Below are 22,373 nucleotides of genomic sequence, written 5' to 3' on the forward strand. Positions count from 1 at the left end.
ATGTCTAACCACATAGGGATTGCCATTAGACTACTGAACCATCGCCACATGTGGACTTATGTCTGTAATTTATTTCTTCACATTCGAGAAGCACTACTCTTGCCACTTCATTGATGAGAATGTACGCATAGAAAATCTTCATTTGTGGATAATCACACAAATCCAACCTTAGGGGCTTGAACCCCAACCTTGGAGTCTAATCCATGGTGATCAGTTTGACCCGTATGCTAAAACTAGGAATTTTTATTTATTTATTTATTTTTTTTTTTTTAAATAACACTAAATCTAAAATAAAGTAAGCAACTATTGTTACTAACTACATGTTTTTGAATAAAAAAAAAAATGCCGTTTCAGTTCTTCTCTCGGTCTCTCAGACTCTCACTTTGTTTGTCTGAGTTGTCTGTCACTCCCTCTCTCTTGCCGTTAAGTTCATCAGTCACAGACAACCGGTTCATCCAAGGCCTGGTGTTTGGGAATATCTCACCCCTGATGTACTCTCCATCTCTTGGATCCCAAAAGATTCTCTTCCTTGATTTGATCTTATATTTTATATATTTTTTTTTATTAAGATGGACACGTGTCACCATCTTATTAGCGCTAATATGACGCTTACATTGCGTTTAACAGAATTTGATTCTAGGAATCGATTTGTAAATTAAGCTAACCAGAGGGATCTCTGAAATCATGTTGATACCACAATGAGTGATTTGTAATTTAGGCCAACCACAGGGATTAATGGTACAATTATCCATTTTTGACATTCCTACAATTAGACTCTTAGGCCTTATATACACATAGCCCCTAACCTAACAAACTAACAATCGAAATGGGCCAATCCCATCCAACCTACTACTAAAACCCAGCCATCCACTACTAATGGTTCTATTACATTACCCACTCTTTCAAAGCAGCTTGCCCATAAGGTGCAGGTTTTTAAAAAAATTATTAGATATGGACCAACCAAAATCAGTGACAGAAAATAAGAGACGCTTAAAAAAAAAAAATGCTATAAAAATTTAAAATGAAAAGCGAATAAAGAAAATAAAAATAAGGATTTGCGTGATTTGGTGTATGATCTACGTCCATATGATAAATATTTTAATATACTCTAACATCCTCTTCAAGGTGGAAAATCTGAAAGCATGAGTTTACAATAAGTTCTTCTTTTTCTCCTTCCGATCGATGGCCGACAACAATAACTCGAGGTGGTCAGCAACGGTGATTAGAAATGTGTCTTAAATTTCAATAGGCTAACTATGGGCCAAAATCAAACTAATTGGCCTAAAATTGGCATGGGTTTTACACAATAACATAAAATGCCAAAAGAAAAAGAGAAAGAAAAAAGAAAAAAAGATGGGCCAAAGTCCAAGCCCAGCTCTTTAAAAGAATACCACAAAGGCCAAGAGATGAGTCTAGGTCAACAACATGACTAATAATATACTAAGTAATCGGCCAAAATAATAGGGACCAGGCATCTTTTGATTTTTTCTTTTTCAACCAAATTTTCTCCTCTTTTTTTTTTTTTTCTCGGGTTTTTTTTTTTTGCCTTTTTCTTTTGAAATTACAATTTCCAAGAAAGAACAAACATCAAAGGAAAGAAAGATGAACAACCACCCATCAACCACCGGCGGCTACGACCTTATTTTATTTTTATTTTTTTCTTCCTTCCTTCTTAATGATCCATCAACAATATCAAAGGAAAACCAGGACCCTTCAAGTCAGCACTCCATATAAGGCAACCAAATAAACACACAATAGCTAGCACTAACTCAAGAAGGAAATCAAATCAACTCAACGGCTACATCATCTACAAAAGGCAACTAATTAAAGAGTAATGATTCACTACCACATAAATATACAACTTTTCACCACCTTTCCTATGTGCAAGGTAGTCCTCCACCTTAATTTATTTTTTAAAAATAAAAAAACTCAAAAAGTAGTAGGGGACCACCTTGCCACATAGGTAAGATGGTGAAAAGTTGTATCTTTGGGTGGCATTGAATCATTACTCACCAATTAAATCAACACCAACGGCTAGCCTCATCAATTCTATATATTGCATGAACTATTTTCCCTTCTGTAAAACATCAAATATCTTGTATATATTAACCAACGATGGAATGGAACAACAGTGTAAAACATTCTTCAAATTATCTTAGGCATCGTTTAGTTTGCGAAATTGCTATATATTCCATTAGGAAAATGAATAGCTATTCCTGAGAATAGAAGGTGGTGGAATGAAATGGTTATTCCTAATATGTAGTTTGGTAACAACTCATATACTTTAATTGGAATCCAATCAAAATTACTAAAAAATTCCCACATTATATATATATATATATATATATATTTTGAAAATAACTAGTGGCTGGCCGCAACCACCCCCGTAGTGGTCTCCGGGGGTGGCCTGTGCCACCCACAAATGGCGACGGGGGTGGTGCGACCACCCCCGGTGCCATGTATGGCTAGCCGACCACCCCAATGGGTGGTCGGCCAGCCACTATTAAAGGGGGGTTGGGGTTTCTTTTCTTCTTCTTCTTTTTTTTTTTTTTATGAAAAAAAAAATTGAAAGAAAATAAAAAATAACAGTGTTTTCTTTTTTGGAAAATCTAGTCTATTCCCATTGGAATAGTTTTTTAAAGGAATAGATATTCCTTTTCGTAAGAAAATAGTTATTCCAATGAGAATAACTATTCCAAAGAATAGATCCCTACCAAACGTAGGAATGAATATTCCATAAGAATAATCATTCCATTTCAAGGATCTATTTCGCGAACCAAACGAGGTCTTAGTTTTTTATGGTATCATAGCCCTAACGAGCGACTCATGTCGTCTCCTCCCTCCTTTCTCTCCTTGCACTTTTTTTTTTTCTTCTTTGTAGTTTTTCTTCAAACACCCCAGCAACACCAAATGGCCTCCTCAGCCACCTCCACCAAAACCAACCCCCCCCCCCCCCCCCCCATTCCTACCAAAATTCACACTACGTACCCACGACCCATAATTACCAGCGTCCCACTCAAGTTTTACTCGCAACTGTTGTGAAAAATATCTACCTAAATAAATAGATAAATACTTGTACATTTTACTCGCAAGTGCACAAGATCAAAACAATAGTATAGTAGACAAATACGAGATCATTCCCACGCGAATTGTCAAATTATGCTTAAAGAGATGAATGAGAGAAATAAAAATATTAATGAGATATAATAAGAAAAGAGATAAAAATATTGATGAGATATAATAAGAAGTAAGGTAGGGTTTCGATATCCACCGCTAATCATACTCAATTAAGATTCACAATGCTAATGTTACAATTTATAACTTGATACTTAATGTTGTCAATCATATCTAAGGGCATGGCATCTACTATTTAGGCTATTGATCTCCCTAGGAAATGAATTAGGCATGACATCTACTCTAATTCTTTTCTTTCTTAATGGATTAGGCATGGTATCTACTCTAACGTCTTTAAGACATCATAAAATTGTGGAGATCGACAAACACATGGAAGCAAGAGCATAGCATCTACTTCCGGTTTTTCATATTGATTAATTTAAGAACCTATGATAGGACTTTTTTTGTTACTCTATTATGCCCAAGACTCAGCCATCCAAATTAACATAAATAACAAGTTCATACCACATGTATATCATGATCAAGCATAAACATATGAGGAATTCAATAAAATACGATTTAATCAAGTTAAGTATTAGTATATGAATTTTAGCAAATGCGCCAATTGCAAAAGGAATTCTCAGTCCTTTTCTCTTTCTTCTTTTATCAGGTAAATACACTCTTACACCTGAACTGGATGGTCGGTCTTTTGGGTCCAGGCCTGTGGTAACAAAAGGAGTGTTATATTTGCATTTTCAAGCAGATTTTAGATGTTAACATTCAAAACTTTCATCATTTCTTGTTATAACTAAAAAATTGTAACTCAAAGGTATGCCAATACAATACTCCAGAGAGTTACAAAGTTCTTATTACATAATTGTTAGGGTAGTAACTTGACATGGGCCAACAATATTAGATAATAGAGTTAGACTGTTTTGAGCCTTTTGGCATATACAATAGTTGGAGGAACTGGTTTATTGATTTGGAACCTCAAAGATTGCAACTTGGCTTACATATTTCACTTTGCTGTATAATATTCCAGGCATAATGGGATTGCACCCTTACGCGCTTATTAATGAAAAGCATTATATATATAATCACCTCGTACGGATCACCTCACTTCTCTTCCCAATTAACTTAAATTGCCAAACACACTGTAATGTTGCCTTTTTCTGCTCCTTATATGTGTGGCTGGTGGATTCTCTTTGAACTTCATGTTTTCTTCTTCTTCTTTTTCCTAGACTTAATTAACTTTCCAAACTTTAGTTTGTCTTCATTGTCTTTTCTTGTAATTAAGCTTCTTTTGTACTTGGGCTTTGCCTCCTAGGCTCGTTACTTATGAGAAAGAAAAAGGAAGAGACTACAAAAATAAATGAGTTTTGTGACAGAGTTTTAGTGGCCTTTCAAGATGTCTAAAAGGTCACTAAAAAATAGTGACCTTTGATTAGTGGCCTTTCTAGAAGGTCAGTAATCAGGAGGTCAGTAATTCAGATTTAGTGACGTGTCACTGGTTGGCACGCCACTAATTAGTGGCGTATTGTTTTGGCACGCCACTAATTATTAGTGGCGTGTCAGAACAACACGCCACTATATGTTTAGTGACGTGTCAAAAAAACACGCCACTAATGTGGCGTGGCAAAAAAAAAAATTATTATTATCGATGAGTTAAAAGTGCTGAGAAACAAAAGATTTGGATTTGTACAATTGTGTGGATATGCTTTGGACTTAGTCACTGAAGCCAAAATTGTTCTGGAAAAACCAAAAACAACGTATGCTTTGTTTCTTTCAAATTGACATTAGCCGTCCTAAGCCATCATTCAGTCAAACGTTTCCTCAAATAAAAACATTTTTCTGACTCTTCCTTAGAGATATAATTATCCTCATTGTTACATTCACCCATTTGACGAGAAAAATCAGAAATAAATATGCAAATTAAACATCTTCTGCCTCTGATCAAACATCATCTTCTCCACAGCAGAACGCGTTTCTGAGTCCAAGTCAGACAACTTGCTTGGCGCCGGTTCCACTTTCTGGGTATCAATCTCTTGGCCCCCTTTGAACAAAGACCTCCACCAGTCTGTCCGGTCTCTCTTGCTCATAAGAATGGGGATTGATTTCTGATCCTCCAAACTCCAAAAGCAATCGTCAGCTTTCACAGGCTTATATAGCTCCCCATCGTGAAAATTATGTGTTTATTGAAAATTTGTTTATCTCTAAACACATATAATAGGAAGACAAAAAAGAAGAAAGGAAGACAAGAAAAAAGAAATGAAGAAAGGAGTACCTGCGTAGGAGAAAAGAGAGAAGATAGAAGGAGAAAATGGGGGGAAAAAGAAATAAATAGGGGGTGAGTAGGAAAACAAGGAGGGAAAACGAAAAAATTAGTGGTGTGCTAAATTCACCACGCCACTAATTAGTGGCGTGTCAGAGAGACATGCCACTAATTATTTTAGTGAGGTGTTACTTTTGACACGCCACTAATTAGCGAAGTGTTAAAAAGTATATTACTGTATACACGCCACTAAATGCAGAGTTTTTTGTAGTGAGAGTAGGGGTGAGACATATCCTTTCAACTAGTCTAGGGTAATTTGGGTAAACAGTTCTTCAAATTTACTAAGTCTATCCGCTTTGTTCCTTTATTGAAGTTTCATCAGTGCCATGATATATACTGCCATCTATTATCCCCCAATCTTCCCCACTATGAGACTGAATGTGTGAAAAAAGCTCAAATGTGTCATTATATAGATGTGTGGAATATAGTTTGAATATGCCACAATAACTATAAGAGATAGAATACATAGTTGTAAGGAGGTGTGGGTCATGGATCATATGCAATTCTTTAATAGAAATGTCCAGTGAAATATTCTTTTACCAGACCAGTGCATGATTGGGAGGTGGACTTGGTCAATGCTTTCTTCGATCTTTTGTACCCTTTCAAATTGAGACAAGGTGGTGGATAAAATATGTTGGATCCCCTCCGAAAAGCGGAAGTTTGAAATCCATTCCTACTAGTTCTCCATTGAGACAAGGTGGTGGATAAAATATGTTGGATCCCCTCCGAAAAGCGGAAGTTTGAAATCCATTCCTACTAGTTCTCCATTTTCTTGAAAGAGTATTTGGAGAGTTAAGGTCCCTTTAAGAGTGGTGTTCTTTGAGTGGATAGCCGCATTAAGGAAGATCTTAAATTTGGATAATTTGAGGAAGATAAATGTTATAATGTTGGATTGGTGTTGTATGTGCGAGAAGAGTGTGGAGTCAATAGATCATTTTCTTCTTCATTGTGAAGTGGCAAGAGAATTATGGGTTTTAATTTTCCATCTTTTTGGTGTAGAATGGGTTATGCCTAGAAGGGTAATAGAGTTGTTGGCAAGTTGAAGAGGTTGTTAAAGTATTTTCAAAATTAATATGTATATAAATATTTATTTTGTGTCTTGGGAATGATTTAAAAGGAAGGTATTTAAAAGCATTAAATGAAGATAGTCCCACATGGGAAAAAGAGAAACCGAAGTTGGCATTTATAAGGCCCAACATACTTTAAGCATTTAAAGTAATGCTTAGGTGTATACTCTTATGTGTATACTATAGTACGGTGCGAAGCACCGGACGCACACGCACGCACGCACGCGCGCGCGTGGCAGTGGGCTGTAGGGCGCTAGTGGCGCTTTGATGGCGCACTTGGCACTTAGCACGAAGCATCGGAGCTCGGAGCGATCTAATCATGACCTTTCGATTTTGGATGGTCATGATCAATTGATCTAGTGGTTTAATCTAAACCATAGGATGCTTCTTAGGTAGATCCAATGGTCGGATTTACTGGACAATCAAATAAATAAATTGTGAGGTCAAATCACATTTGATCTAATGGTTGAGATTAATTAATAACGATCTAATGGTTATTATTAATCAATCATAGACAGTTATTTGATCTGATGGTCAGATTTAAGTGTCTGTTGAAACAGCAGTTTATGACTGTTATGGAAGCAGTTATGGACGGTTAGATTAGCAGTTATTTAAATATTATACAGAAGTAACTGCTGTCCAGTTATCAGAAATATACAGAAATAACTGCTGTACAGTGTTTTTAAAAAGAAATAATAAAATTTCTTTTATCTTCAATGCTTTTTCTGATACCTTCTGTATTTTAAAATTAAAAAGAGTCTCTGTCTGTCTCTTGATATAATAGAAAAATCTGAGAGTGTTCGGGTTTAATTTTTCGTGAGTGCAAAACGAGATTAAACAAACAGAGGTTTCTGGGCTCCATTGTATCCTGGAGAAATATTTGCTGTAACCTTTTTGCATACCTTTCTGGTGGGGGCAAATAATTTCTTAAGGAAAGCGACGTTGTAACGCGCCTTAGGAGCATTTCGTTTTTCTGCTTTCGATTATTTTCTAACAGAGGTTAAATGGGAAGTCGTGACATCTTAGAAGTTTGGAGGATGTCACTTTTGTGCTTAATGTGGTGCATTTAGAGAGTGAAACGCAAGGAGTTTTGAAGATTGTGAGATTTGGGTGATAGAGCTAAAGAACGATATGTTCAAATCCCTCTATACATGGACACTAGCGTACAATAATCTGCATTTTTTTGGTTTTTCAGAATTTTTGGACTTATGTTATTTTTCTCCCTATTAGGTGTTTCTCTTATATACTTCTTGTATGCTAGAGTTGCGCCTCTATGCACTTTCTAATGAAATTGAATTACTGATAAAGAAAAATTATTTTGAAGTCAAATGGTTCAGTGGACTTGGATTTCTGCTCTGAGGATGGCAAGAAGTTTCACGAGATATACAGGAAAACAATGACCAATCATGAAAAAGCACGAAGGGTAAACTTATATCTATTTTGAATGAAACTAATAGAGACAAGGGCGGATCTATTCAGGGGCCAGGACCCCTATGCCCCGTACTTTTTTCAAAAAGAAAAAATTATAATTTTACACCTAATTTTTTTTATTAGTTTTGCCCCCTAATTATTATTATTATTATTATTTTTTAAATTTGACCCCAAATTGCCAATGACATCTCTATTCATTCATAATAACAGATATTTGACTTTATTGAGAAAAGGAATTCTCAGTCCTTTTCTCTTTCTTCTTTTATCCGGTAACTACATGACTAGCTCTTACACCTGCATTGGATAGTCAGTCTTTTGGGTCAAGGGTTGTGGTAACAAAAGGAGTGTTAAATCATATTTGCATTTTCAAGCAGATTTTAGATGTTAACATTCATGATTTTCATCATTTCTTGTTATAACTAAAAATTGTAACTCAAAAGGTATGCCAATACAATACTCCAGAGAGTTACAAAGTTCTTTTTACATAATTATTAGGGTAGTAACTACACATGGGCCAACAATATTAGATAATAGAGTAAACTTTTTTGAGCCTTTTGGCATTGTACAATAGTTGGCGGCAGAGGCGGAGCTAGCTTTTGCAATTTGGGGGGCCAAATTGAAAAAAAATAAAAAGGGTAATAGAAGGTGATCACCTGTGACTACTCTACCTGGAAGTTACCATGGTAGCACCTACCCGCTGGAAATTGTTCAGGAGGAGTCTAGACGGTGAAGAGCCACATGCGCTCCTTCAAGATCAATTGAATTATAGCCTTACCCAACCCAACCAGAGCATTAATGAGACTTAAGGTGACTAACACTAATAAAGAGTGAGTGATTCTCATTGCGGAATTTGAACTCGTGTCCTAGTGTGTGTCTAACCAAATGAGAATTGCCTTGAGACCACTAAACGACTCCCACTAATGGTATTATGTCAGTAATTTATTTCATCACATTCAAGGAGCACTGCACAATGTACATATGAGAAAATCTTCATTTGTGAATAATCACACAAATCCAACCTTTGGGGCTTGTACCCCAACCTTGGTGTATAATGTCACGTGGCAAGCTCTCTTGGCAACCTGCTTAACCCATGGGTAACTAGTTTGACCCGTAGGTTAAAATTCATCTTCTTTTTTTTTTTTTTTTTTTTTTTTTTTCTTTTTTATCTTTTATTTGTTTTTTAATTTTACAATTAAACAAAAATGGAAAAATGCAAAATTGGTTCTTGAGGTTCGCCTAATTTATAAATCACTCTATGTGGTATAAACATTAACTAAGAGTTTCCTATGGTAGGCGAAATTGACCAATTACTCCCTGAAGTTAATTTTCTTTCTCTAACTTAACAAAAACCGCTAGGTTGCCACGTTAGTGTCGTCAAATCCAATAACAACGCGACATGTGTCATTCTTAATAAAAAATATTTTAATATATTAAAAATTAAAAACTTAAAATATATATTAAAAAAAAAAAAACAAAGAAAAGGGTTTGGTGGGTGGCGGCAGCTACCTCCTTTGGGGAGTGGGGTGGCTTGCGGGCAAACCTAGTGGTGGCCAATTTCCGTCCATTAACTTGATAGAAACCGTTAGATTGTCATGTCAGCGTCGTTAGGTCCAATAAAAAAAGCGACACATGTCGCTCTTAATAAAATAATATTTTAATATATGAAACTGGTTTTTTATTTTGTTATTTTTGAAATTATATGTTTTTATTATTTTTTATAATTTAAAAATAAAATTAAGTTACGTTAGCGCTGTCCGTTAGAATTAATGGATAAAAAAGTGGTCATGTAGCTTGCATGTAAACTTGTCGACCACAAACTATCCAAAATACCCCCATTTTAACCCTTGAAAAACCATATTTACCCTTTAAAAGAAAAAGAAAAAAGAAAAGAAAAGAAAAGAAATATGAACAAAGGGTGGCCGAACCACCCATAAGTTTTAGTCACCCTTTTTTGCATTTGGGGGGTGGCCAGTGTTATGGGCCTGGTGGGTGGATTAGCCTTGACACCATCAGTGAGCAGTGAAGCTACGAAGGAAGGAAGGAATCTGGTAGCAGTGGGTGACTCATTAGGAAACTTCTAGAGGAGTCGACTCAAACTTATGTTATTTTACTGTTTTAGGCTTTAAGAGATCTGTGTTTCACACAGATCCAAATGCGTTTATAAGCATCTTTTATCATGCGTTTAATTAGTTCGGTAGCCGTTCTAGGAGAGAGGGCCGGGAAAGGCTAAATTCGGTTAGAAATATATATTCTAACCGATCGAATTGTCTATTAATTAACAGACTCTGAAGAGAGGGAGAGAGCAGACTTGGAATTGGCTTGTAATCAATCTTTGGAGAGTTTGAGCCTCTCGAAGTGCTCTTCAGTATTATTCAAAAAACTCTATCTTCTTCTTCATTCCATTTCCCGTTCCATATCCTTCCCACAGAAATCACCCTTACACCGAGCAACCTCTACAGATTGTGGGGGTGGTTTGGCCACCCAAGCTTCCTCTCCTCTCAGCAGCCAAAAACTAGCATGCACAAACAGAGAAACTAGGAATATAAATGGATCCAACAGGATTAGATTAGCATAAACAGATCAGTATTCTACTCATTAGTGTTTTGTCATGGCAAAAGTCAGTCAATACCCCAATGCAAAAGGTGTAGCCGAAATCTTAAAACCAATATATATTAGCGTACGTTGGAGATCGAGCAATAGCGATCAGATTAAAAGGTGAAGATAAATTGAATACCAAATGAGTAAAATAAAAACATAAAATAAATTATACATTGCAACAAATTAAGCTAGATGCATGGATCATGGATGTGGTGAAAACCAACACATCGCACTACAAAAATCGAATTAAATAGCCACGTGCAGTTTGACACGTGTACAGTGTCGTACACGTGTCAAACATTTCGACATGTGTAGTTTGATACGCGTGTCAAATGTGCATGTTACAAACTACACAATTGGACACGTGTATTCCAATACGCGTGTCAAATTTTTTTTGACACGTGTATAGGAATACACGTGTCAAGTTTGACACGCGTATTCCAATACGCGTGTCAAAATGTTTTGACACGTGTATCTGAATACACGTGTCAAATTTGACACGTGTATTCCAATACGCGTGTCAAAATGTTTTGACACGCGTATTGGAATACGCGTGTCAAATTTGACACGTGTATTCCTATACACATGTCAAACTGTTTTTAATTGGAAAAAAAATCAAATTCAGTTTTTTATTTAATTAAAATTTTTATTTAATTTTTTAATTGTATTTTTAATAAAAAATAATTTATTTATTGTTTTTTAAAATTTATTTGGGTTAATTAAAATTTTTTTTGAATTTTTCAAATTTTGTAATTTTCGACCACAAATAACGCAACATTTATTTTACCCAAAACCAACACGAAATCATACTACACAAACAAATAATTAATAACATATTCGTTAACAAGCAAATATTTACGAACAAAAAATAATTACACAAAATATCTACAAATCTGAAAGGCGTCTCTGCGAATCACGAGGTACCGTCCCAGGCGTGTTCTCGCCCACCGGCGATTGCTGCGCAATGAATGGTGTAGCGGGCGAAGGTGTAGCGACAGTGGAGTGCTGGCTCAGCTGTCGTCCAACAGGCGACAACGTACCAACCGTTGTCGAATTACCTGCAAATAATATAGACAATTAAAGTATATAATATTACTTGCAAAATTAAAGGGGTAATGAAAACAAATTGAAATTAATTGTCCTATACACAATATAAATCATACCTGCAGATGCACTACCAACGGACGACGTACTACCTACGTGTGCAGGAGAAGACTGATTACCAACACATGGTGCAGGTACTCCCATGGAGGACATGAAGACCTCCATCTCTCGCAAGCGCTGCTCTATGCCGTCGAACTGTTGCACGCGTTGCTCCAACCGGTCATTCCTCGCTCGCTCAGCATGTAGCTCCGCTTGCATCTCTTCCATCTTCCGAGACTGTTCGGCCCAATCCCGAGACGTCCCCTGAGATGGTCCCCCCTGTGACCGAGGCCTATATGAAAAACATGTCCCTGGAACAGGTGTGACGTTCGGCCCAACCTGCCGAACCCTCCCTGCATACTCAGGCCTCCCAATCGCCTGTTCGTAAGCGTCGTTCGGTGCCCAACGCACCGTGTCTGCGGAGACGCTTTGCGTGGCGGCTGGATCACTGGCTAAACTCTGCGTCATCCTCTCCTGTACGTCGTCAACATGAAAAAGTCATATATTGAATAATGACATATCACACATAATTTAAAAATATATGTAAACTAAATCAGTAGCATACGCATAAGACCCGTGTACGATCGTTCAGGAAAGTGCCGTCCTTCCTTGTGTGGGTCTTCACGAACGACGCGGCGCGAGTGGGGGGCGTGCTAGATGTACATGTCTATCGTCATGCAGTTGACATATATAACAAACAGATAGCGATAAAAATACTTTAAAGAAAAAGAAAAAGAAAAACAATTACCAACAAATATTAAAAACATAAACATATATATTTAATTACCTCCTCGTGATTAAATCTGGCATAACTTTTAGATCCCGCACAATGGGGTAGGTCATTCCGCTCCCGCAACCTCTTCATCCGTTCAGAGGTTGCCTACGCATTGAACATGAAAATAAACATGTAACAATTGACACACTTAAATTAAAACTAAAATTAAATGAACTGTTATTAAAAAATAGTTGACAATTTTTTGGCCTACATACGATTTTATGCTCTCTGCACCAATCTCTCAGCAGGAATTCTACATCTTCTGCATCATACTCCTCAAAAAATTTCTCCGGCATTCTCGCACGGATACTCTCGGGCGTGTCACCGTCTCCAATTCGTAGTTGGGTTTTGAACCTCGACTTCCACGAGCGGTGCTTACGTCCAATATCATTCCACGCCTCCTGTTGTGCCCTGCGCATGTCTACTGATACAGGTAGATAGAACTCCTCCTGCACATTTCAATCAAAGCATTATAGGTTTAAAAACTTCAACCTAAACATTAAGCTCAAGTTTAATTCAAATAAATAATTAAATTATATTCATAAACATACCATCAGCGCGTTCCACATTGCCTGCTTAATCTGCTTATTTACCCTCGCCCATTCGTCCCGCATGTGTATGTAGGACCCACTCCTGATCATCTTGCGCACTTCCCGCCGAAAACGATTGCAGGCTCGTCCTACAGGTTGTATAGCAGCATTGTACTGCAATACAACCTTCTTCCCCCTCGGGAGCACCCAGTTTCTCGCTGGGTCGTCAATCACCTCATAATAAATGGTCCCGTCTGGGTTGTACCCTAATGAAAAAAATATATTCAACATTAATTAAATTGGTTAACACTAAATAACACACACACACATATATAAACAAAATGTAATCAAATAGTTATTTTTTTCCAAACCAAAAAAAATATTTTGGTAACATAATATGAGTTTTAAGGATGTCTACATATGTACTTACCCATCAACCGAATCTGCCCAGTCCCTATGTGCTACGTCGCTGGGTCGCCTGCAACCTCCTCGCCAACCTCTCCGGCTGGTGGAGGATGCTGATCATCATCTGAATCCATACCCTGGGGGCTACCGGGGGCCAACTGATCGGTACCCAACATCGCAACGTCCTCCTCATGGGTAGTCTGACTCCCCCCCACATCTGGCATCTGACTCTCACCGGAAAGCGGCATCTGACTCTCACCGGAAAGCGGCATCTGGCTCTCACCAGGTAACGGCATCTGCCTCTCTACATGCCCCGGGCCCTGACTCGCCCCCGATGCTGGCATCTGTCTCGGCCCCAAAATCTGGCCCTGCATCGCCGCCTGTGCCGGTATCTGTCCCAACCCCACAGCCGGCATCTGCATCTCCCCGGTCTGTGACAGTGGAAATCTACCATCCTGTGTCTCACTATCAGGGTTACACGTCGACGGTCCACTATACGTATACGGAAAGTACGGCGCATAACCCTGTGACCCCATCCCCTCTCGCACCCACCATCGATAGGCGTTACCCGGTTGGGTGAACCCTATCTGAGATAATGTCGGCAGCTCCGACAATGGAGAGCTGCAAGGTCCAGCTGTGCTGGTCTGCCCGTGATCTGACGTGGGCACGGCCACCATACCCGGCAACAATGGTCTATAAGCCCCGTCTGGGTGGTGTGGCCACGCCGCAGTATATACTGGCGTCGAATCAGTGGGCGTGGTCATGGGGGGCACGGGTGGGCGAGGTGCCCGATATGCATAAGGATGGCGTCCCTGGTCGATCAATACCTGCGAACAAATGTAGACAAATTAATTAGAATAATTTTTTGTAATATATTTTTAATGAATATGCAAATTATACAACGAAATTTATGCAAATAATAGAAATTCGTATTCAGTTCAAGCGAATTGTACAAACAATATATATATATATATATATATATATATATATATATATATATATATATCAGTCAAGTGTGTTGAGTTCAAGCTAATTATACTCACAAGAAATACATCAATCATTGTATCACGGGAGCTTCAATCAGATCAATGTCGGGCCTGTCGTACTCGAATTCATCATTCGTATCGGGTAGGTCATCAGTGGCTAGTACGAGCGGTACGCACTCATGGTAGGTTGTACCATCCTCATTACTCCCATCCCCCTGGCCAACGTCGTACACGTTGCGCGGTTTGGTCCTAACCGCACAAACCCAATTTGGGTTCCTTCCATCTTCGACGTAGAATACTTGATCCACCTGAGATGTAAGCACGTACGGCTCGTCCTGAATCAGTTCTCCCCTGTGGACGAGGTGATTGAAGTTGACAAACACTAGGCCATACTAGTCTATTGTGAATCCTCTTTCCATCGTGGGGTCTGCCCAATTGCACTTAAATAGGACGTACGTAGTCCTGTCATAGTACTCGACCTCAACTATATCGGTTAACTGCCCGTAGTACGTTTCGCCTTCAACGGTAGGAACACATACGCCGCTGTTCTGAGTCCTCCTTCCCACATCATGGGCAAGCGTGCGAAACAATTTCCCATTTACCACGTACCTGTTGTACTTGACCGCTGTCTCCTTCAGCCCTCTACAACGCATAACCAAGTTGTGGCCCAATTCCTCCCTACGTTGATCGTCAAGGCCATCGACCTATGTTATAATTACAAATATTAAACACGTGTATTGGGTAATTATATTGAACCCGCATAAATTTATCCAACTTAAAAATTACAACTATTTCCTTACATATGCAGGGTACCATTCGCAGAACTGCTCATGATGTTCTGCTTCAATAAGAGCCTCCGTAATGCGACCTCTAATGCATGATCGCCTAAGCGCGTCTTTGTGCATCCTACATTCAGCGTATACAATTATGTAGTAAAATCAATTAATTGCGTTATTCGAATTCTGTTAAATATATAAACACTACTTACGTCCGCAAATTGTGAAACTCTTCAGAGTTGAACACAATATAACGATGAATCTGGTGCATTATCAACCGGTTCATGGTAACACGCGTGCCCGCCCCCTTGGATCCATCAGGATTCCTCTGAGGTCTGTTGTGGAATGTTGGTGCGTTATTAAGATACCTTGAACAGAACGTTACCAGCTCGGTCGCTATGTACCCCTCCGCAATGCACCCCTCAGGAGCCGCTTTATTGCGCACAGTAGACTTGAAATGCCCCAGACTCCTGGTGTACACACATACACGACAATTTAATTGTCGTCAATTATGGTTACATTTAAATCAAATTATATATTTACATATTACGCCGAATTTTACCTCTCTGCCGGGTACATCCATCTATACTGCACGGGTCCGCCGAGTCTACACTCGCGCACAAGATGCACGACCAAGTGGACCATGCTCGTAAAAAACCCTGGAGGGAATATCTGTTCTAGTTTGCACAAAGTGATACAGACGTCACCCTGCAGTCGGTCCATATCTTCTTGTGATAGCTTTGTTGAGCATATGCCTCTAAAAAATGCCGAAATCTCCACAAGAGGTCTAACAACTTTATCAGGCAATGACTTACGCAGTGCAATTGGAAGAAGCTGTTGCATCAGTATGTGGCTATCGTGGCTCTTCAACCCGGAAATTATACGGTCCTTCAGCCGAACACATCGTGAAATGTTCGAGGCGTATCCGTCCGGGACCCTCACATTTCGAAGAACCTTCAGAAAATTTTCTTTGTCATCTCTAGTCATGGTGACAGGCAGCGGGAATATACGTTTTACCATTGGCGGCCGTGAACGGATGCAACTTAGGTCTCAACCCCATTTCCTGCAAGTCCAGTCGAGCTGCCAAGTTGTCCTTCGTTTTCCCTTTTATATCCAAAATAGTGCCAAGTATATTGTCCATGACATTTTTCTCTATGTGCATAACATCAAGATTGTGCCGAAGCAAATTGTCTTCCCAATACGGCAATCTGAAAAATATACTTTTCTTCTTCCATATAACATCGGAACTCCCTGCACCCTTCTTCCGCTTCTTCCGTTTCTTCTTCTTACCCGCGGTCTCATCCCCAAACGCAACTCCGTCCAACTGTTGGAGAACCTCGTATCCGCATGGCACAATCGGGGCGCTGTCAAATTCTTCAGTACCGTCAAATGTCCTCCTGTTAAGCCGCCACAGATGTTCAGGCGGCAGATATCTCCTGTGCCCCATATAGCAAAATTTGCATCCGTTCTTTAAGCGTATAGAACGCGTCGATTGCATACAGCAAGGACATGCCTTCACACCACTGTTAGGCCAACCAGATAAATCTGCATACGCTGGCAAGTTGTTTATCGTCCACATCAACTGAGATCGCATAATAAAATTTTCCTTCTTTGAAGCATCAAATGTTCGTACCCCTACATTCCACAGTTCCAGCAACTCATCAATCAATGGCTGAAGGTAAACATCAATATCCATACCTGGTGAGCTCGGTCCAGGGATAACCATGGAAAGGATGAAGGACGACTGTTTCATGCACATCCAAGGTGGCAAATTGTATGGCACAAGCATTACGGGCCATGTGCTGTGGGATGTGCTCATGTTCCCAAATGGATTAAATCCATCTGCTGTAAAACCAAGCCGGACGTTCCTACTCTCTGCCATAAAATCTGGGTGTAAAATGTCAAACGATCTCCATGCCTCACCGTCGGCCGGGTGCCTCAATACGCCATCCCTAGTGCGGCCTTCTGCATGCCATCTCATATGGGGCGCAGTATGCTCAGACATAAATAACCTCTGCAACCGTGGGATGAGTGGAAACCACCTCAAGATCTTCACCGGGCGTTTTTTTCTCGCTGATATGATCTCACCATCATCATCTACATGTGTATCAGCCCTCCACTTAGACTCTCCACATACGATACATGAATCTAATTCTTTATTGTCTTTCCAGAATAACATACAGTCATTACGGCACGCCGGAATCTTCTCATACCCCAGACCCATGCCACTTAGGAACTTTTTCGCCTCATACGTGTTATCTGGCAATGCCTCATCGCAAGGAGGCAAGAACTGATTGATGAATTCGAGAATGTCTGAAAATATCTTGTTACTAATACCTCCAACGCACTTCAAGTTGTACATGTGTACAGTAGCACTCAATTTACTGTACTTCGTACCAGGGTGAAGGGGCTTCTCGGCAGTCTTTAACAGCTCTTGGTACTTCAATGCGTCCCCGCACGAGGTATCTTCATCAACTTGTTGCGGAAGAGTACTGACCCCTTCAGGAACATCGTGCACGCCGAAGGCGTCACGCAACATGGCGTGCATGTTATCATCCTGTTCCACGGCGACACCCTTCTGTTCTGTGACATGATCACCATGTTCAGTGCTACGGTCAGCGGCCTCTGTTCCACTGTGATGACTCGAACACTGACCAGGAATAGCGGAACCAGTCGTAGTCTCACCGTGCATATATCACAAATTGTATCCCGGATTCATCCCCCGACCTCCAGTCAGGTGGGCAAGAACGTACTCAGGAGTGTGACGCTGGTTATTTCGACAATACTTGCATGGGCAGTAAATTTTTCCATCGCCAGCCGTACAGTTACTAACGGCAAATGCCACAAACGCCCTACACCCATCGTTATACCGTGTCGTACCCCTAGGTGTTGACATCCAAGACTTGTCCGTGTTTATCTGTATAGGGTTAAGAGGACAAGACAAATCATACGGCTTACAGTATAAACGTGTACAAATATAGTGCATGTCACGCAACATGGGGTGTACGAATTTATTTCCCTTTTAAAGGGTTTATGGTTAGAGTTTAGGAGTTTTGTTTTTTTTTTATAAAGTGTAAGAAATTGTTTTATTTTTTTTAAAAAAGGGTTTAGGGTTAGGGTTTAGGGTTATAACCCTAATTAGGGTTTTATTTTTTAGAAAGTGTAGGATTATTTCATTTTTTATTTTTAAGGGTTTAGGGTTAGGGTTATGGTTTGTTAGGGTTTAGGGTATTTTTTGTTTTGAAAGTGTAGGATTATTTTATGTAGGGTTTTAGTTTTTTTTTAGAAAGTGTAAGTGTTTTTATTTTTTTTATTCTTTAAAGGGTTTAGGGTTAGAGTTTGTTAGGGTTTAGGGTTAGGTTTTATTTGTTTCTTTAAAAGTGTAGGATTTTGTTTTTTTATTTTTAAGGGTTTAGTGTTAGGGTTTAAGGTTTAGGGTTAGGGTTTTTTTCCTAGAAAGTGTAGGAATTTTTTTTTTCGGTTTAGGGTTAGGGTATTTTTTTAGAAAGTGTAGGTTATTTTTTTTTTTTTTTAAGGTTTAGGGTTTAGGAGTTAGGGTTTAAGGTTTAGGGTTAGGGTTTTTTTCCTAGAAAGTGTAGGATTTTTTTTAAGGGTTTAGGGTTAGGGTATTTTTTTTAGAAAGTGTAGGTTATTTTTTTTTAGGGTTTAGGGTTTAGGATTTAGGGTTTGTTAGGGTCTAGGGTCTAGGGTTAGGGTTTAGGGTTTAGGGTTTTAGGTTTTTTTTTTTTTTAGGGTTTAGGGTTTAGGGTTTGTTAGGGTCTAGGGTTTAGGGTTTTAGGGTTTATGGTTTAGGGTTTAGGGTTTGTTAGGGTCTAGGGTTTAGGGTTTTAGGTTTTTTTTTTTTAAGCGATTAGGGTTTAGGGTTTTAGGTAATTTTTTTTTTTTAAGGGTTTAGGGTTTAGGATTTAGGGTTTTTTTTTTTTTAAGCGATTAGGGTTTAGGGTTTAGGGTTTTAGGGTTTAGGGTTTAGGGTTTAGAGTTTACGGTTAGGGTTTGTTAGGGTTTGTTAGGGTCTAGGGTCTAGGGTTAGGGTTTAGGGTTTTAGGTTTTTATTTTTTAAGGGTTTAGGGTTTAGGGTTTTAGGTAATTTTTTTTTTTTTTTAAGGGTTTAGGGTTTACGATTTAGGGTTTTATTTTGTTTAGGGTTTAGGGTTTAGGATTTAGGGTTTGTTAGGGTCTAGGGTCTAGGGTTAGGGTTTAGGGTTTAGGGTTTTAGGTTTTTTTTTTTTTTAGGGTTTAGGGTTTAGGGTTTGTTAGGGTCTAGGGTTTAGGGTTTTAGGGTTTATGGTTTAGGGTTTAGGGTTTGTTAGGGTCTAGGGTTTAGGGTTTTAGGTTTTTTTTTTTTAAGCGATTAGGGTTTAGGGTTTTAGGTAATTTTTTTTTTTTTTAAGGGTTTAGGGTTTAGGATTTAGGGTTTTTTTTTTTTTAAGCGATTAGGGTTTAGGGTTTAGGGTTTTAGGGTTTAGGGTTTAGGGTTTAGAGTTTACGGTTAGGGTTTGTTAGGGTTTGTTAGGGTCTAGGGTCTAGGGTTAGGGTTTAGGGTTTTAGGTTTTTATTTTTTAAGGGTTTAGGGTTTAGGGTTTTAGGTAATTTTTTTTTTTTTTAAGGGTTTAGGGTTTACGATTTAGGGTTTTATTTTGTTTAGGGTTTAGAGTTAGGGTTTAGGGTTTAGGGTTTGTTACGGTTTAGGGTTTAGGGTTAAGAGTTTTTTTTAAGAAAGTGTAGGAATCTTTTTTTGTAAGGATTTAGGATTAGGGTTTAGGGTTTTCGTTTTTTTTTTCGAAAGTGTAGTAAGTTTTTATTTTTTTTTAAGGGGTTAGGGTTTTATTTTATTCTTTTTATAAGAGTTTAGGGTTTGTTAGGGTTTAGGGTTTAGCAGTTTAGGTTTTTTTTAGTAAGTGTAGGATTTTTTTTTAGGGCTTAGGGTTTAGGGTTTAGGGTAAGGGTTTTTTTTTAGAACGTATAGGATTCAAAGTTTATTTAAGGGTTTATTATTGTGTTGGTTTTATGGTTATGATTTTAGGATATAAAGTTTATATATGCATATGAGAGAAATTTTAGTTTTATTTTTTTTAGTTTTTTTATCCGAAGATACCAAATTCTTGTTATAAATCTGTAGTCTCTTCACATGAATAGTTAACGTTAAAAATGGAAGATAAAAAACAAATTCGTCGCAATTGATGATTTATGACGTTTGTTTTAAGGTTTTTTTTACGAATATGATTGTAAATGGTGGACAGTGGAATATTTGTTTTTTTGTTTTTTTTTTTTCCCGAAAATACCACAATTTATATATATTAGTAGCACAATTTATTTTCCCCACAATTTATATATATTCATAGCACAATATGTTAATTATAATTTTGTATTTTAATTTTACTTTGCCATTATTGCTCACGATCATATTTTTATAAAATTAAAATGATAGCGGATATTTTTTCTTTTTGCCACTTCATAAAAATACCAAAATTCACAATAGCACATTAAATTCATAGTAGCACACTAAAATATATCTCAAATATCCTCACATCAAGAGTTTATAAAAAAAAAAAAATTAAATATAATCACCAATAAATTCCATATTTCCATATTCCATATTTTCCATATTTCCACCAACTAGACAATGATTCAGTAATAAAAAATCAGTAATAAAAAATCTACAAGTATATATTCCATATTTCCACAAACTAGACAATGAAAAAAATTAGACAAATATCACAAAAAAAAAATTAATAAAATATACAAACTTATAGCAAAAAATTCAAAACAAAAATAAAAATAACTCACAGTGATTTTTGTAGTCCAAGCTTGTACGTGTACCTGGAATTTTTGACAGAAAAAAAAAAAAAAAAAAAGAGCTGAAAATGTTAGAACATATATGCACTGTAAACCGAGAGAGAGAGAGAGAGAGATTGAGAAGATGAGTGAGAGTGAGAGGAAGTGGAGGGAATACCGGTCCGGACGCGAGGGCTGTGGTGGGCGGGGGACAGTGGCGAGAGCTGAGAGAGAGAGAGAGAGCTAGAGAGAGAGAGAGAGAGAGATAGCCGGTACCGGCCAGTACTGGCCGGAACGGGAGGTGAGAGAGCTAGGGAGAGCGAGAGAGAGGGAGGGTAGCCGGCAGAGAGGCACCGGAATGGGCTGTCGCTGGCCAGAGCTCGACGGAGAGAGAGAGAGAGAGAGAGAGAGAGAGAGAGAGAGAGAGAGAGAGAGAGAGAGAGAGAGAGAGAGAGAGAGAGAGAGAGAGTGAGAGAGAGAGAGATTTACGTAAGAAATGGGTAGCTTCCTCTGGAAGCTACCAATTTCTTTTATATAAATTAAATATAAAATATAAAATATAAAATATATTTAAAAAAGTATATAATTTGAATAATATATAATTTAAATATAATATATAATATTAAATTATATCCTCAGATTGGCCAGGTGGCGCGCGGGAGAATTCCCGCGCAGTACCTGGCCAATCAATTGGACACGTGTACGTAGTACAAGTGCCCAATTGGGGACGTGTATGTAAATACACGTCTCCAAATTTCATTTTTTTTTTTATATATTATATATATATTTAATATATTATATATATTTTATATAAACCCATGCAACCCAGAACGTGTATGCACTGCATGTACACATTGCTAAACCCTAAGACTTAAAACTAAAACATAAACTATAAATTAAAACTAAATATAAACCCTAAATTTAAATCATGACACTAAGTATAAGTATATATACTATACTACCCTAACCCTAAGTATATGTACTATATATTATTTTGAATTTTAAAATGGCGGCGCGTGGGAGACGTGTAATTAAAATACACGTCCCCATTGTAGAAATTGTATGTAATTAAAAAAAAATAATTATATATATATATATATATATATATATATATATATATAATTTAACAACGTAAAAAATTGTTAGGGTTTAGGGTTTTAGTTTCTTAGGGTTTAGGGTTTAAGGTTAGGATTTTTGTTTTTAGTGTTAGGAATTTTTTTTTTAGAAAGTCTAGGATATTTTTGTTTAAGGGTTTATGGTTTAGGGTTTAAGGTTAGGATTTTAGTTTTTAGTGTTAGGGTTTCTTTTTTTAGAAAGTGTAGGTTTTTTTTTTCTTAGGGTTTAGGGTTTAGGGTTCGTTATGGTTTAAGGTTAGGGTTTGGTTTTAGAAATTGTAGGATTTTTTTTATTTATTTAAATT

At 37.9% G+C, this 22,373-nt stretch overlaps 1 protein-coding gene across 1 annotated transcript; it reads right to left on the bottom strand.

Annotated features, from left to right (window-relative positions):
- Window positions 1-11,349: 11,349 nt before the first annotated feature.
- Window positions 11,350-13,101, bottom strand: LOC133882593 (uncharacterized). The gene is made up of 6 exons (XM_062321798.1): window positions 13,012-13,101; window positions 12,676-12,909; window positions 12,473-12,565; window positions 12,251-12,352; window positions 11,706-12,159; window positions 11,350-11,600 (listed from the first exon to the last, which is right to left on the bottom strand). Exons 1-6 carry the CDS (start codon window positions 13,099-13,101, stop codon window positions 11,428-11,430), a joined length of 1,146 nt encoding a protein of 381 aa, XP_062177782.1. The 3' UTR covers window positions 11,350-11,427.
- Window positions 13,102-22,373: the final 9,272 nt, after the last annotated feature.

This window comes from Alnus glutinosa, chromosome 11, assembly GCF_958979055.1.
Source record: "Alnus glutinosa chromosome 11, dhAlnGlut1.1, whole genome shotgun sequence".
Lineage (NCBI taxonomy): Eukaryota > Viridiplantae > Streptophyta > Magnoliopsida > Fagales > Betulaceae > Alnus > Alnus glutinosa.

Coding starts and splice junctions, on each gene's coding strand:
- LOC133882593 (XM_062321798.1), bottom strand. CDS start 13,101: ATGATCAGGAGTGGGTCCTACATACACATGCGGGACGAATGGGCGAGG. Junction 12,566..12,675: donor GGTGCAGAGAGCATAAAATC/GTATGTAGGCCA, acceptor TTCAATGCGTAG/GCAACCTCTGAACGGATGAA. Junction 12,353..12,472: donor CCAGATTTAATCACGAGGAG/GTAATTAAATAT, acceptor GCATGACGATAG/ACATGTACATCTAGCACGCC.